Source organism: Arvicola amphibius, chromosome 12 (assembly GCF_903992535.2).
Source record: "Arvicola amphibius chromosome 12, mArvAmp1.2, whole genome shotgun sequence".
In the NCBI taxonomy this organism is placed as follows: Eukaryota; Metazoa; Chordata; class Mammalia; order Rodentia; family Cricetidae; genus Arvicola; species Arvicola amphibius.
Window position 1 is genome coordinate 133,106,689 of NC_052058.2, and position 17,139 is coordinate 133,123,827.

The 17,139-nt window shown below is 45.0% G+C and overlaps 1 protein-coding gene across 1 annotated transcript in view; it reads right to left on the reverse strand.

Moving 5' to 3' along the window:
- Atp10a (ATPase phospholipid transporting 10A (putative)) overlaps positions 1-10,165 on the reverse strand; it is a 162,891-nt gene extending 152,726 nt beyond the window's left edge. The window contains exon 1 of the mRNA XM_038313958.1: positions 9,696-10,165. Coding sequence (XP_038169886.1) covers positions 9,696-10,165 — 470 coding nt within the window. The remainder of the gene's footprint in view (positions 1-9,695) is intronic.
- Positions 10,166-17,139: the final 6,974 nt, after the last annotated feature.

The following is a 17,139-nucleotide window of genomic DNA, read 5'->3' on the forward strand; positions in this document are numbered from 1 at the left end:
GGATGGGAGGTGGGGACTGTGGCCCAGGGATTCAAAGCTCTGAAGAGGAAGAGGCAGGCTCATCAGGAAAAGAAAAGGAAGACACACAAAGGGAGAAGAGGAACAGGAGGGCACAATATGGGGCATCATGGAAGAAAAGAAAAACATTTGGAGGTTTTGGTTAGGAAAGGTTCCCTGTCTCAATTCTCCTGAATCAGCAAACCATGAAGCTTGGGGTGCACAGGTCAGAGGTAACCCTGGCTCCCTGGAGCAGCAGAGAATAAAGGAAATGGAAGAGGGTAATTCTGGGGTGGGTGGATGGATGGACGGACAGAAGGGCAGACAGACAGACAGACAGACAGACAACTAGATAGAATTCCAGACTGTTTTCCCAATTAATGATAGGAAGACATCCCATCAGATCCACACACGGAGCCCAGAAGAGTCAGGACGAAGTGTATGTCAATACACCATGCAGCAGATCGAAGACAAAGTCAAACACAAGTGTATCTTAGTTGTCAAACAAACCTTTAGAATGTGTGAGACTTGATTTATTCCCCTGTAGCAGGAAAAACAAGATAACGGGTAGAATGAAGGAATGATGAAGGAATGTGATATTAGGTAGGGTACAAGGGAGAGGTGGGGCCCAAGCACCAGGATTCCACGTGCGGGGGAGCCCATCTACTCGATTTCAGGCATGGCTGCCCCAAGTGAGCCTATCAATACCTGGTGCCTAGCTTATCATGGCTGCCTCCTACAGTGCCCACAGATGAAGGGATGAGAACGCTGGTAGACTGATTTAAACGGGCAGCTGTAGAGAGATGGAAGTAAGAAAGAAAGAGAGGTTTGGTCCCACCTTAGATAGGACTATGTTCATTCACAATGAGGGGAAAGACGAGAGGTGGTCCCTTATATGGGACCAGAAATGACTTCGGTAATCACAAGGGAATCTGGGAAGTGTAGTCCTTCAGCAAGAAACTACCTCTGGGAAGATAGATGAGCTTGGAGAGAGAGACTAATTTTTATTCCCAATTTTTATTCTTCTGTTATCACCGATCATATAGTATTCTGTATATGTGGTCAAAGTCAAGCCTGAAACAAGTCAGTCAAAACAAGTTTAATGTCAAGTTGAAGTTCCTTAGTGTAAAACAATATTTGAAATTCAAAATCTGATACATTTTAAAAATTGGTTATAAAGAAATAAATGCTTGAGTAAATGGGTTAAATTTACAATACACTTGCATGGCAGGACACCCCCAAGTTCATGCAGTTCCTTTAGGTGCAGCACAAGTTATCTTGGATGGAGTCGCATCCCACCAAAACACACTGCTTGATAGCCTCATCACAGGACAAGGATGCAAGGGAAATAGGACCTGCCAGAAGGTCTGCTCCAGCCGTCTAGGCCAGACAGGAAAAACCTCCTCCTTATGTAAAGATGAATTACTCCTCACTTCTCACATGGCAGGAGAATGGATTCTCTTGTCCAATGAAGGACTTCAGAATCCCCCATCCTAAATGGCTCAAACTACAGGGAGGCAAACAGCAATTTCCCTGCCCTCAATGCCTCCCAAACCCAGCACATGAGGCTGCTGTGAACAGGAAAACCTTGTACCTAAGCTACCACCTGACTGGTATGGGACCTGAGTGACAGTTCAACTTGTAATGCCCTTGACCCTGGTATTCGGTTCTTCCTCTTAGAGGAAGCTAATCTCAAGGACTACACCGTAGCCATCCTTGTTCCTGCATTAGAGGAGGATACCAGACACTTGGATATCACAATCACAGTTTGGAAAACGTATCCAGAATATTCAAGCAATGTCTCTGAGAATTGCTTTTATCTGTAGAGTAATAAATGATTCAAGGAGTGCACAGGCTTTGACCGTGATCCTTTTAGATGTTTTCTAAAAAAAAAAAATTTCAAAAGCCAATACTTGTTAAAGCCCACTTAATTTTGTTACTTGTGCTTTACAAATTATGTCTATTTTTTTAAAAGAATGAAAGTAAGAAATAAGCTTACTGCTGTCAGTACGTGGGGACCTAGGAATTTGTCCATGGGCAAAAGGAGCAAAGAGTTGGCTTTAGCCTTCCTTGTTTGTTAATTCAGTCTAGACTATAAATTATTTATTACTGATTTGATATGACGGACTACTTTCATCTTTCATCTGTTGGCTGAGAGTATGGGATGGGAATGTAGAGATTTTTAAAAGGTTCTGTTAGTAGGGTTAATTTTAGAAAACATAAAATAAATCTGACTCTTGACATGGCAGTTGCTGACTTGGGTAGTAACTTGGGATGTTCTAGAGTGTTCTAGCAAAGAGACGAGAAAGACAGTCACTATCTATCAGAGTATATTTTTACACTGGAAATTGAAAATCAATTCTTTTGGGGGATACAACTTAGAATTAAATTGTCACTACATAGTCTGACATAAAATGTTTTTGCCATATAACCTTGGGATACAGGTATAACAATTTGACGTTAGCAGCATATGTACTGTCATGTTTTCAGATATTAGACATGGTTATTTAAGGTAACAGTCCCAAATTTTTTTAAAAAAAATAGCTTATCAAAATGTTTTAAGTATTAAGTAATAGCTGGCATTGTTAATATTTGTAAATATTTAAAGCAAATATCTGATGTTTGTTCATCATATGTGAAAGCAAGGAATACCACTTAGATACTTTCTGCTCAGCAAGAAATACCACTTAGATACTTTTTCTGCTCAGATTCATTGCTTGGATGCTGACTTTATCTGACTTCTTTTACAAAGCTTCCAGGTGCTTGTTCCTTATGCAGATGTCTGATGTAAGCAAGCAGGTAGGTCCAGCCAGTTGTAGAACTGAATTTAACTCATGGTAATTTTGATGTATATCTTTTCCTCATGTATCTTTGTCTCTGAATATTCCCCCACAATGATGAGGACACTTATTTTCTCCTGACTTATGCTCTATCTCTATGACAACTATTAAGTCCTATCCTGTGAGGGGATCCTCTTCTGAGGCACTCTAACTGCTGCTCCCTCATTGCCTGTCTGATAGCCTTGAAGTAGTTCCCAAGAGATCGAAGCCCTCAAATCCCTAAAAGCAATTTGGATGATCTCTAAAGGGGCCTGATGAGGCATGGTCCATCCAACTCATCCCTCTTCTTGTCAATATGGACACTGTTACTAAAGAGATTCGACTGAAGCCTCCTTTGCATCAATTTGCCTCATCAGCTCAGACCAGCTTAACATCTTTCAGGACCAGCTCGACTCCTGGACTGTTGCCTTCAACACTGCAAATTCAAAAAGGACTAGATCTGACTGCTGCCAAGGATGGGATCTATGTCCTCCTCAAACAATACTGCTTCCAGGCCAACAAATTCTAACGTACTTGAAACGGGGCCTAGAGATAGAGAGACTAGAAAAAATTCCTCTGGATCCCTACCACTCTGACTCGCTTTCCTCCTTCATATCCTCATACCTAGTTTTCACCCTGCCTTTTAAATATTTTACTGACTGAGCTTGAGCCTACACTCAGACAAAATTTTCCAATGTTCTCACCCTAAAACAGCTCCATTTATTCCAGATACATCTGCAAAAAGATCTTTTAGATGCTCTGGAGAAACTCTGCCTAAAAGAGACCTTCATCCTTATTACTCTGGGCCAGATACAGTTCTTTAAATTAGTCCTCTATTTATTCCTGTTCCCCTTTCTGGTGCTCTGTAGCTCCCTGCTACTTCAGTTAGCTTGTTTTGGTGCAACAATCCTGATATGAGAATAGTCACTGTCACCCTGAATCAACTCTATGCCCACCCTTCTCCCACCTCTGTTCCTCCCTATTCCTCAGTCTTCCTGGGAAATTTCTGTTTTACTCTGTAAGCAAATCACCCACTTATAATCCTCTAATAATTATTTCCCAAGCCTCACCAGGAGTGTAGGACAGCAATCACTGATCCGTCCAGCGGATCAAGTCAAGACTCTCCCACAACTGCATGACCAGAGGACAACCTATTCAATGGATCCAGAACTGCCCACTCCAACAAAGACCCTCCCATCAGAAAACAGCTATAACACTCCTGTCCTGCATGCTTATATGCTCTCATAGGAATGACAGTTCCCTGCTGAAGGACTACCCTTCCAAGATTTCTGCCCAATAAGGGACCACCTCTCATCTTCCCCTTTAGGCATTTTGGCCATCTGCACACATGGGTGATAAGATGCCCCTTCTCTACAAATAAACATGGTCCTACTGAAGGTCAGAGAAAGCCTCTCTTCCTTTCTGACTTTGGTCTCTCTCTTCAATTGCCTCTTTTTTTTGTTTTTGTTTTTTTTTTCTTTTTTTTTGTTTTTCGAGACAGGGTTTCCCTATAGTTTCTAGAGCCTGTCCTGGAGCTAGCTCTTGTAGACCAGGCTGGCCTCGAACTCAATTGCCTCTTTTTAAATTAACACCTACAGATTCTATACCCAAGACCTCAACCAACATTGAATTAAAAATATGTCCATGGATCCCTTTCTAGTCCTTGTTGCCTAAACAATACAAAAGAATAACTCTTTACCCAGTGTTTCCAATATATTAGGTATCAAGTCACCTACGGTTGACTTAAAGTATCCAGGACAATGTGTGAAGGTTTTAAATAACTCCATACTTTACATAAGGGACCACTGTATGCATGGTTATTGGTACCCACATAATTCCTGCTGTACACTGTAAATGGAGACTGCTCTTTTATTCCCAGGTGCCCAGACCTGAATAGTCACACAGAAACTATATTAATTACAACACTGTTTGGCTTGTTAGCTCAGGCTTTTTATTAACTAACTCTTACATCTTAAATTAACACATTTCTATTATTTTATATTTTACCACGAAGCTTGTGGGTTGTTGCCTCTTCTTGGGTGGCTACATAGTATCTGCCTGACTTTGCCTTCTTTCCTTCTCTATCTCTGCTTAGATGGCCTGCTGGCTCTATTCTGCCCTGCCATAGGCCAAAGCAGCTTCTTTATTAACCAATGATAATAAAACATATTCACTGCATACAAGAGGGGAATCCCACATCATCTCTTCTTATGATATTTAGTCTATTTGTATCTGGCAAAGTTAAAGATAATATTCTATTATCTATTTTATATTTGTGAGTCTAAAGTTTCATATCTAATGTCTTTACTCATAACTAAGGAAAACTATAACTATCTGTCTTCAACTCCATCAAAGACCCCAGAAGGACATAATATTACCTAAGTAAACAGAAAGTGTATTGTAAGCAACTTCCGAAACTCTAGAAATGACAGAGACATCTTGCTGCTAGACAGTCACCCAAAATTCTTCTGTAACATTGGGGCATCCATCTTCAGCCTATAGACCCATAGTATCTGGCAGGCATTTCCATGAAGCAGGAAATTTGAAAGACTATTTTGCCTAGACTAGCAGTTTGTCAGTCACTTTCTTCTGTGTCCTGCAGAATGTCTGGCAGACACTTTCATGAAGCAAGAACCCTGAAGGACTGTCTTATCTTCTTTTGGAAAATCCAGTCATTTTTCTGTGGGTCTTGTATGCCCAGTATGCCATCAAGCAGGACAGGCAAGAGCAGTTTCTTGCCCAAATGTCTAGCCTTGTCACGTTAAAGGCAGATTGCATAACGAGTTAATTCTTAAGAGAATTAACCTCTCTGAAGTAACTGGTGCTGCCAGAGGATGTTTCACTGTTTCACTGTTGAGAAAAGTCTATGTTCTTAAAACATTTTAAATGTATTCTGTAGATCTTTGAAAGGTTTGAAGAATACCTATCCATCTGAAATATATCTCTGTACATCTAGAAAACCTCACATGACTACATCTAGAAAACCTCACATGACTACAGTTTGACTATTATAAATGACTATTAATCCAGAATTTTAAAGAATACATCACATTTTAAATGAGCTGTATAAGCATAATAACTTACACAAGAGTAGAAATATACATATAACAAAATTGACCTTAAATTTGTACCAACAAACCAAAGTCCATATCAATGTAAAGTATTCATTATTATATCATATTACCCTCCCCCTTCTTCTTAAGAAAGAGATTGACTGTGACCACTAATCACATATTATTGTCACTTATATCGGTTACTATATATATATTTATATTCTTATATATATATATATATATCTTATATCATATATCCCTTACTATATTCTTTGCCATAGGCCAAAGCAGCTTCTTTATGAACCAATGGTAATAAAACATATTCACAGCATAAAGAGGGGAATCCCACATCAGAACACTTCCTACTGTAGATTGCCATCCCAACATAATAGTGGTGCTAGCCAGCTTAGGACAATCAACCCCTGGCCTAGAGACAGATATTTCTCCAGCCTACTGGTATGGCTCAGGAGAACCTCCTAAATAGAGTCTGCAAACCACTGGAGGATAGGATGCATTCAGAACAAGAACAGAGGCTGATGACAGCTCCTTAGGATGCTTTGCCTAGGAAGATGCCTAGGAAGAGAGATGCAAAGTTTCTGGAACTGAACTGGACAACAAGTGCCACAGAGGATCCTCAGATCAAGGCAGGCACTCAAAAGCCTGTCACTGGGGAACACACACACACAAAAACATATACAGAGTCACATGCCATCAATCCACCTTTGAGGACAGGGTCCTTGCTAAGGGTTCTCATGCTTTGAACAACATATTGGCTCTCTACTATAGTCCCAGCTACTTGGTGACTGAGGCAGAGGGAATACTTGAGCCCAGGAATCATGAGCCTAGGCACCAGGCTGAGACCACCCACCTCAAACAAACAAAGCTACTCTGATTGAATAAAAACCTCCTTCACACTGTATCTGAAGTGAAGGCACCTGGAACAGGAGCAAGACAGGCCAGACCTCCACATTTCATGGTGGCCTGTGGTTTGTTGTGCTTATAAGGGACTGACCCGACAGGTTCTTCCTGGCTCCCCCAGTGCAGTGACCCATGGGTCAAAGCTCATATCCATCCTCACCCCAGATGCCTTATAATTCATTCCCCATTCCTCACCTGCAGCATAAATTCTTCCTGCACCCTTATGGTCACAAGGTAGCCCCAGGCTCTAACCTGTCTTCTCTAAGGGGTGTCTCCTGGTAGTCACTCTGCAAACAAACCAAGGCCCAGGAGCCCAGCTTCAGGCCTCCTCTCAGGAATGGAACCCAGCTTCTACCTCCTTTTACCCCAAGGGCCTGATAACATAAATCTCAGGCTTCTGGGAATGGAAGAATTTAACCTGCCCTCCCTTAACAAGGAAGAGAAGTGGGACATTAGGTTAAGTGCCCTTCTCACAGTTGGGAATTGATTTAAAATAAATGATGGCAACTTCTGCACTGGGATGATGATGAGGTCAGAGAGGGAGGTGAGATACCTGAGGTGAGACCCTGTGTACAACCATCATCTTCGCAAGTCCACTAACTATCCAGGGGCCTTCCATGGTGGCAGGGCTATTCGCTCCAAGGGAAACCATTCAAGATTTTAACTTAGATTTAGTAGGGAGGGCGGTGAACATCATAGCCCTCTCTGGAGGCTGTGCTGGACTCTTAGCAACAAACTGAGAACCTAAATTTAGGTGGATATAGTTTCGCGGTGCCAGATTCCTGCCTCAGATTTTATCCATTGGACGGGGCTGCGCTCAAGGGCCAAATCACAAACAGGCAGCACTTTGTCAACTAGAATTAAACTATTTCCTAAAACTTAAGCATTTCTGCAAAGGAAGCTACCAGAGAGTTCGGCTGGGTGGAAATGGGAACTCCATGTACACAGACTCAGAGACCAGCTAGAGCCCCAACTTAAAGTGTGCAAAGACAGATACATGACCGACAGGAGCTGGAGACACTGCGGGCTTTTGTATAAAAGATTCCTCATTCTCTTGCTAAGGAGTGGTGAGCAGGACTCAGGAAATTCCACAGCCCTTGCCATCCATATCACCATGTCTGATGGCTCTCCAATGAGCATCTTTCCAGGGCAAGCAAGGGGATGCTACTCAAATGTGGGCCATCACATAAGAATCACCTTCTTTTCCTGGTGGTGGTGGTGGTGCATGCCTTTAATCCTAGCACTTGGAAGGCAGAGGCAGGCAGATCACTGTGAGATCAGCCTGGTCTACAGAGTGAGTTCCAGGGCAGGCTCCAAAGCTACAGAGAAATCCTGTCTTTAAAAAAATTACTTTTTTGCTATATCACTTTTTTGCTATTTCGTACTCATTCCTGGGTCTCTTCCAAGACCTGTGGAGTGTAACACATTTGAATCTGATACTTTAACAAACTCCCCAGTGCTTCTTACTGGAAGTTTAAAAAGCATAAGCATAGGACAACGGGAAACCTGTTGGAGCCCCAGCACCACTCCCTCTGCAGTAGCTGCAAGGGACTGAGCTTCTCTGAACTTCAACACTGCCCAGGCAGTGAAAAGATTCAAGTTGGCCTAGGCAACACAGCAAGTATCTTTTCAAAAACAAAAATCAAAACTCAAGTATAAAGAAAGAGATTCCCTGGCTTGTAAAAGCTATCCCAGGACTCAAGAACAGCACCCACGTGTGTGCGGCACAGTTTGCAATGGAAACTCAGGGGCTTCTTGGGGTGCCTTCAGGCCTGGTGGAAGCTGGACATGAAGAACGTCAACCAGTGTCCAGCAAAGGCCATGTCCAGCAAGGTGAGCCAGAGAGAAATGTTGAACTGAGCTTTAAAGGCTACGCCATCACTTTCCTCAGTTACTGGGTAGAGAGCTCCAAGACGACCCTACCTCTATGTGGATGTCCAGGCAGGGATAAAGGGGTACTGTGCACAGGAAACCCTGGCTGACATCCCAGCCTTAGGGTGTGAGAACAGAAGGGTAGGAGACTTTCACTAGAAGGTAACTCCCTGTCACCAACCTGGAAGCAACTCTGTCCCTCAAGGCTTCTTTCCATCTGGAAACAAAATTCTTATTAAGAAAACCAGTTGGAGACTGGTGGTGGTGGTAGCACATGCCTTTAAGCCCAGCACTCAGGAGGCAGAGGCAGGGGACTCTCCGAGTTAGAGGCCAGCCTGGTCTACAAAATGAGTTCCAGGACAGCCAGGACTACACAGAGAAAGAAAACTGGCCAGTGTGGTCACTCGGGACTATAAGCCCAACACTGAGGTAAGAAGATCATTGCCAGCTCAGGAACAGTCTGGGCTACACAGAGAGCTATCTCAAAAGCACTGGGGAAAAGGGGAGGAGACAGACAAGAAAGGAAAAGGAGAGAGGAGGTAGGGGAGCAGGAGGCCAGGAGAGATAGCCAAGAGACTAATAAGAGGTACTCAGCCTGTGGCCGAATCACAGTTCACATAAGTGGACAGATTGTTGTTTGTGATCCCGGACCTTCAATCTGATCTATGCCAGGTGTATCAGAACGTTTCATCCCAAGACAGCTCTTATTTAAGCCGAAATTGTATATCCCTGTGTGTTAAATGGACTTCAGGTGATCACATCTAGGCATAAGGTAGAAGCAATTGGGGATGAGGCTGCCCAGGTGCTGCCAGATGCCAACCACGGGTTTGTTCTGGCTTAGAAGCTAAGGGGTAGGTGCCAGTTTGGGACAGGGGACCCCGTGTGGCCCCCTGCGTCTAGGGCATCGAGGCACCTTTGAGGTTAAATGACTTCACAGGGCCCGGGCTGCTCCTTGGGCCACCCTGGCCTCGTGCACATGGCACCCTGCACAAACTTCCCAGAGGAGCTCGACCCCACGTGGACAAGAGAGGCTCACCTGCTGTAAACAAGGCAGTCCAGGTTGTTGATTTCGTGGTCCGAACGGTGACGGCTATAGTCCTCCCACAGGTCCTTAATGGCTGTGACCGCCAGTATGAACAGAACAGGAGCCAGTGCCAGGCCCGGCTGGAAGGCGTTCACCGCTGGTACAAAGTTGAGCAGAGCGATGAAGACGAAGTACACGTTGGCCAGGCGGTGGAACTGCTCGAAGAGGTTCTTGGGCAAGAAGGACAACAGTGTGTACTTGGTGGTCTTGAGGCGATTGTCGACCAGGTGCTGGGTGCAGCCACGGATCAGCAAACGCTCCCCCTTGGGGACTCCGGCCGCTGAGTCCTCGGTGCCCAGGGGCGGCAGCAGGTTGGAGCGCACCGTGCGCGTCCTGCCCTCCCAGCGCCTTCTTCGAGGACGCCTCCGCCGCCGTCCTGGGGGTGCGTGCTCCTCGGCCGACGCCGCGGGGTCCGGCTCCATGGCCGCGTGTCACCGCGCCCGGCTAGTCTGCAGCTCGCGCCAGCCTCCTAGGTGGTCATCGCCCGCCGCCCAGGCGCGGCGATGCCGGCTCCCCTCCTGCGGAACGCACAGAGACCTCGTTCAGCTTGCCGCGCCCCGCCCAGCCCGCGCGGCCCGTCCGGGCTTCGAGGTCTGCAGTCCCTGCTGGGCGGGAGAGCGCAGGCTGGCGGGCGGGCCGGCACTCTGCCCCTCGCAGTTCCCTCCCGCCACCCTGGCGGCCTGGGGCGGTTTCCGCCGAGGTGGCTCCTGCGCCCCGCCCTCGCTCAGCGCCCAGATTCAGATTGGGCGGATAGCGGGAAACAAAAAGAGCCCGCGCTGGAAACTTTAGAGCGCTTTACTTTCGTTTCCCTGAAGAAGTATCACTTCAGCCCCCAAAGTTTTGCCAACGCACTCTGCGACTGAGAAGACAGGGAGACTTCGGGATTGAGAGGCAGGATGCCCCATCCCAACCTAGCTCGTGCTCTCTGCCTGGAGTAGGCAGACTTGATTCTGGACCAGGAAATAGTGTCTGGAGAGCTGGGCTAGGCACCTCCTGGAGTCTGGGACTTGGAGTTAAACTCCAGAGTCCCAGGCACACCAAATTTCCAGTTTTCAAAAGCTATTTTGAGGAGACCCTTGGCGCCTAAGAACTCTCCATAAAGTCACTGTCCCTGCCCCTTTACAAAATTCCCTTCCCTGATGTCCTGCCCGCTAACTACTTTCAGATATAATTTTTTTTGTGAATCAGACACTTTCTTTTTCTAGAAACACCATCAGTTTTCTTTATTCCCCAAATAAGGGTCGTTTTCTTAGTTCTTCATAGAAAGAAAGATTATAACGTTATGTACATTTTAAGAAAGACATTTGAGTCTTTGCTTCCCTGCTTGGTGGACAAGGACTGAGATCCCCTAGGGCAGCTCTGAGGTGTGTGTTCTGATCTAAAAAGAAACTGGGCAGTGAAGGAGGCTGATAGACAGCTGAGAGAATGGGAGCAGAGGCCTCCTTTCCTCTTGATGGGAGACAGGAGTTTGTCTATGGGAATATTGGGAGATAGGAGACGACTTTAGAAGGAGCTGGGGAGTACCCTATGGTGAAGTAAGGGGTCATAGCTCGCACTCTATGTGACTCTTTGCAGACACAGAGTTGGGAAATAATTGTAGTCTGGTGTGGGGCATGACTGGGGAGCTAAACGAAAAGCAACTTTGGGGCACTCTGTGTGGCTCTTAACCTCTTCCCCTCTTCCCGTGACTGGCTCTCCCCTCCTTTCTCTCCCTGCATTGTCATCCTGTCATCTACCTCAGCTCTTGCTGGCCCTGTGTTCATCCTCTGAGTGTCTGCTGACCGTTCCCTGTCCTGGCTTTCCTCAAATCATTTGTCTCCTATCCCTCTTTTTGGATGATCCCCACTTTGTGCGTCCTGATTTCCATTTTCCCAAGTTGTAGGAGAGGGTCCCATCCTTGCTGCATCCCACCGTATTCACGAGAACCCAGCATAAGGAAAATAAAGCAACAGGTCCCTCCCCTAAAAAAATCCCTGCCATCTATCAAGTAGCCCCACCCACCCCCAGTAAGAGAATCAACTTTGAAGGTTCAGAAAAACATTGGGCTAAAGTGTCTCCATTTCCCAAAAAGAGCTTTGAGAGTGGGCCAGTAGCACCCGAAGCTAAGGATTAGCAGCAAATGAGCAGACACCTTTAGCTGGTTTCCAGTCCTTAATACGTATGACTTGGTTTTCAACTCTATCATCCAACCCAGTGGTGTTGCAAGGCCTGGCCAGTTCCCTCTATTTCTTGGCTGTTTCATGTCTTTGCAGGTATCCCAGGACTGCCCCGAAGCCCCTACCACCTCCCAATATTCTTGCTACCCTCAGTTCACACTGTCAAAGTAGTTAGTTACTTGAGTCTTTCATTCCCATTCCCTGTGCTTACCCTGGAGCTCCTAGGAATCTCCCTGCTGCTTAAAAAGTCAAATGCCACCTCCTCAGGCAAAGGTCCTTTGAGGCTCTAGAAGAATTGACACTAGCTAGTTTAACTCTGTCCCTTCAGGTCCCTGCCCACCCCAGGGTAAGAGGTCTCTATTCTTTTTGGAACAGACAGTGTCTCTCCTGTCTACATTCCATGTGAATGTTCCAAGATTCTGTGAGTCACACTGCCCCACCAGTCTGGAATCATCTCTCACAAGTTCTTCACAGATCCAAGTTCAGTAGTTCCAGTTGGGCTTACCTCATCTCGTCTCTCAGAAGTTCTACACACACACACACACACACACACACACACACACACACCACAAACCTAGGTTTTGTAAGACTTTTGAGTTTAGATGTTGCCCACTAGACTAATTCTTACAGTCTAGCCTGTCTAGACATGGGTAAGGCTGTGATATATCCTGGCCAGCGCTGTGCTGGGCTTGATATGGGCTGGATATGACTGAACTTTTAATGACACTAGGTTGCTGGGTCCTGGGCAGATCACTGGAACCATCTCGTTCAGCAAGCCTCTTTTCACCACTGGCATTGTGCCCTGGCATTGTTGTAGGCAGCAGGAACGAAACGAAAAACTGTCAAAGTCAACAAACATTCTTGTGTCACTGACATCCTAGAAAAGAAAACAACCCACAAGAAATCCTGAGAACCTCCCAAGAGTCATAGGTGGAACCCTTTAGGGGTGTGGGAGAGGTGAGAGAGGGGGTCAAGAGCAGGGCAGACTCACTCCTCTAAAGGCCCCAAAGCAGGACAGCTCTGGAATTAAGTTCTAAACAAGTAGGGCTCAGCCTGTCAATCATTCAGAAAACCACTGTCCTTACCCGCCCCCAGCCTGTTCTGGAGTCAGTGAGATCTCCAGAAACGTATATCCAGTGTTTCCCTGTGTAGTGACGCTGCAAAGAACACGCGGACATGCTGGGGCACAGAGCACGGGCCAGGTGAATGTACAGCTCCTCCCTCTGTAAGTGGAAATCAGGAGGCTTGCTGATGGCCCTGAATATAGGCCTGAGACTGAGCCATGCAGACATCAAGATTAGAGGGTCACAAGGGTTGGGTTCAGCATAGAGACCTGCACATCTGGAGCTAAGTGAGAGAGCAGAAACATGAGATTAGGTAGACATACTAATCCCAGTGAGAATTTTGACTTTTACAGTGAAAGCAAAGGGAACTCTTGTGCAGGTGTTGAGCTCCGAGGAATCGTATAATTGGACTCAGGGTTTCAAATTTTCCCTGTTTGCTGTGTGATTGAGGGCCAGAGTAGTAGCAAGGAAGGCAGCAGGTGTAAGAAGCCACTGCACTGCGCAGAGTGGACAGTGGCTTCTGCAGGTGGTGACGTAGAGGGAAAGGGGGCTTCTTAGAGCCGGAGGATTTACTACTAGGCTATAAAGGAAAGAACTGCAAGTGGAGCTGACTTCTGCCGATGAGGCTATTGGGGCTGTCATGGCATCCGGATCCACTGGAAAAAAAAAAAAAAAAACCAAAGACTTAGACCCAATTCAAATTTAGATGAGGTGAATTCATTTTTACTGCCAGCAGGACAGCATCCTTAGAACCAAATAGGCTGTGCAGAAATCAGGCTAAAGGGAGGGTTTGTACAAGTTGATATCCAAGGTCTGCATTACAATTCTTGATGGAATCCACAGCAGGACAAAATCTGTTTTGCTCCCTCAGCTGTTTCTCTCATTGCAATTCCATCACAATAAGGAAGTTTACAAAAAAAAAACAAAAAAACAAAAAAACAAAAAACAAAAAAAACCCTCCTGGCTAAATACCCCCCACACCAAGATCGCCACTATCCTATTCTTAACCTCACCTGCAGGGTCCTAGGATCTCAAGGGCATTTGAGGGTAAAGGTCAATGGCCCTTAAGGGAGATAAGTATTAGGTTCCTTTAGCCATCAGGAGTTGTGTATAAACTGTTGCACAGGTTTGAGTCCTCTGGGGGAAGTGACTTGAATGACTGAGATAGAGCAGACAGTCACACAGTGCCATCGGGTTAGGGCTGGTTGTCACATTCCCACAGGGCAAGGCCACAGGAACAGAAGTGGACAGGAAGGGCAAGGGCAAGGAGGAGGGTTTGCCAGTCCCTGGGCAAGTAAGAGTGGGAGAGGGCAGAGTTGTCAGCATGCAGGGCGTCACTGCCCTCTGTAAAGGACAGGGGTCATCCCTGTATTTGCTCCGGTTACACAGAAGCCGTGGATTCCCCTAGACAGAAGCATGGGATGAGAGGACCTAATGTTTTCTTTTAATGCATATAGGATTCGTTCTAAGAGCAGGAAAGGCAATAAATTATGATTTGGTTTGGAAGTTATACCAGCTGTCCCTATCAACAGATTTTTCATTCAAGGATTCAACCAATCACAGCTAGAAAATATTTGGGGGAAAGTACATTTGCATTAAACATGTACAGGTATATGCTTTGCTATTTTTCTCTAAACAGTACAGTTCATTCATACAGCATTTCATCTATATTAGGTAGTAGAAAAACCTAAGGATGATTTAGGATGTGGAGTGTGTGTAGATTGTAAGTAACGATTACACAATTTTCAATACAAGGGACTTGAACATCCATGTCTTTGGTATCTGCATAGGGGTGGAAGACTGGGGACGAATCCTAAAACTAGTACTCCACAGATATGGAAAGATGACTCTGTATTATAGAGTTAAGTTAGCAAAGCCCTTTTTATAATCACAGGGTTTGTTGCTGTTGTTGTTTTGGTTTTTTTCCAGTGGCCCCTTGAGAAAGTTCAAATTTTGAGAAAGTAGGCCTGTGCTATTCTGGGGCAGTTGGGGAAAAAATGAGGCCACTGAGCGGCAGTGTCCTGACGAGGCATGGCCAGTGTCCAAAACTGGAGATTGGCAGGTAGTTTCTCTCCAAACTAGCTTTATACCTGAGTTATCCAATGAGCTTCTACTGTTGCTCACTGCTAGAGCAAGTAGCTGCATGGGCCTGCGGGTTCTAGCACCATGCTTCTTAAAGACTTCTTGGGTGATAGTCATGAGCTGCTAGCTTTAGTCATTTCTGCTCTGTACCGGAAAGGAGCATGAACCCACACCACAGTCTAACCACTGCACTGACAAGAAGAGGAGCAAATGAGGAACAGTAGAAATTATTGCTAAGTTCCTTACCTCTTATAAGTAGCTGGTATCGGGACAGATGGTTTTTCTGTCTCTGCAAGCAGTTCATGCCATGAGCTAGCAATGCTTGTTGTATTGTTGGCGATGGAGTCCTAATGCTATGACCCTTTAATACAGTTCTTCATGCTGTGGTGACCCCCCCAACCATATAATTATTTTCATTGCTACTTCATTACTGTAATTTTGTTAGTTGTGGATAATAAAACAAATTATCTGTGTTTTCTAGGGGTCTTAGGTAAGCCCTGTGAATGGGTGACTCGATGCCCCAAAAGGATCTGAGACCCACAATTTAAGAACTGCTGCCTTAGTATCTTCACCTCTGATAGATTAGGGAGTGGAGGCAGAAATTCCCAAAACAGTTCTAGAAGCTCATCCTTCAACTGCTGTTCCTCCCGAACGGTTCCTGAGAAGAACAGCACTTGCACACCCACAATCTCTGCACTTCAGAGGGAGTGGCAGGAGGATTTCAAGTTGGAGGGCAGGAGAAGGCATGGTGGTACCTGCCTGTAATTCCTGCACTAACTGGACACAGAAAAAGCAGGAGCTCAAGGCCAGCCTGGGCTAAGTAGCAAGTTGTAGCAAGTTCAGGACTTAAGCTGTGTGAGACCCTTTCTTTAAACATCCAAAGTAAGCCAAAAAAAAAAAAAAAAAAGAAAAAAGAAAAGAAGGAAGGAGGGAAGGAAGGAAGGATGAAAGGAAGGAAAGAAGAGGAAGGAGAAAAGAAAGGAAAAAAGAAAAAGAATAGGGTCTCAAACAAATTGCGTGAAAAATCTTCCAAAATCCCCAGAGAAACAAAAGCAGTCAAACAGGTCAGGCTCTGAGAAGGGACTGAAGGGAACCAGCCCGTGACACTGGAGCCTGAGCTGATGATGCTTCAGTCACAGACCAGGGATCCAGCAAAGCAAAGCTCTGCAGACAAAGAACAATAAGGATAAACGAGCAACCTTTATTTAGAAATAGGAAAGTCATGTTCTAGAGCATTGGCAAAAACTAAGAACCTCATTGATACTGAACGCTTGAGGGGATATGGATTAGAAGGACTCTTAAACATTCCTGTTGCTGGTGGTAGAACTACCTGGCTAGTATGTGACACAGTTTGGAAACTAAATCCTCAAAACTCAATATTCTCATTCCTAAGACGATAGACAAAGGAACTTTACATGTGAATAAAACATTTATAAATAGTACATTTTATTCATAAAATGATCTGGTTAATGTATTCTCAAAATGAAAAAAAGCTTACACAATTCAACTAACTAGGTCTATGAGCAACAACATAAAAGAATCTTGAAACCCAATATCAGATGAAAACATAATTTCTCAAAAGTCTACATGCAGGGCATAACTTTTTTAGAGATTGCAGTTATTACCAGCAATACTAAGAAAAATACTGCTATTTATATGTGATCATTTCTCGTAAACTAAAGTGAGCTTACTATAGAATAGAACCACCACACTCTTGGGCACTTATCCTAGATAAATTAAAACTAATGTACACAGAGCATAAGAGCTCTATTCATGGGAGCCAGGAACTAGAAACAGATTCGATCCCTCCAACAGGTTAATGGACAGCAAATCCTGGTGCATTCACACCTTGGAATTAACTAGCCTGCTGTAAAAGCAAGCTTCTGATGCACCCAGCCTGGATGGGTCTCAAGCGAAGGCTGCTGAGCAAAGAAAGGCCATCTCTATAGGCTGCATGTTGTGTGAGCTCGTTAATACAACGTTCTTAAAGCAACAAACAATAAGGGAGAGAGTAAGGTGCTGATTGCCTGTGTCTATGGAGATGGGAAGAATAAGACCGTCTGTGGTTATACATGGATGCTTACCTCAGAGAAT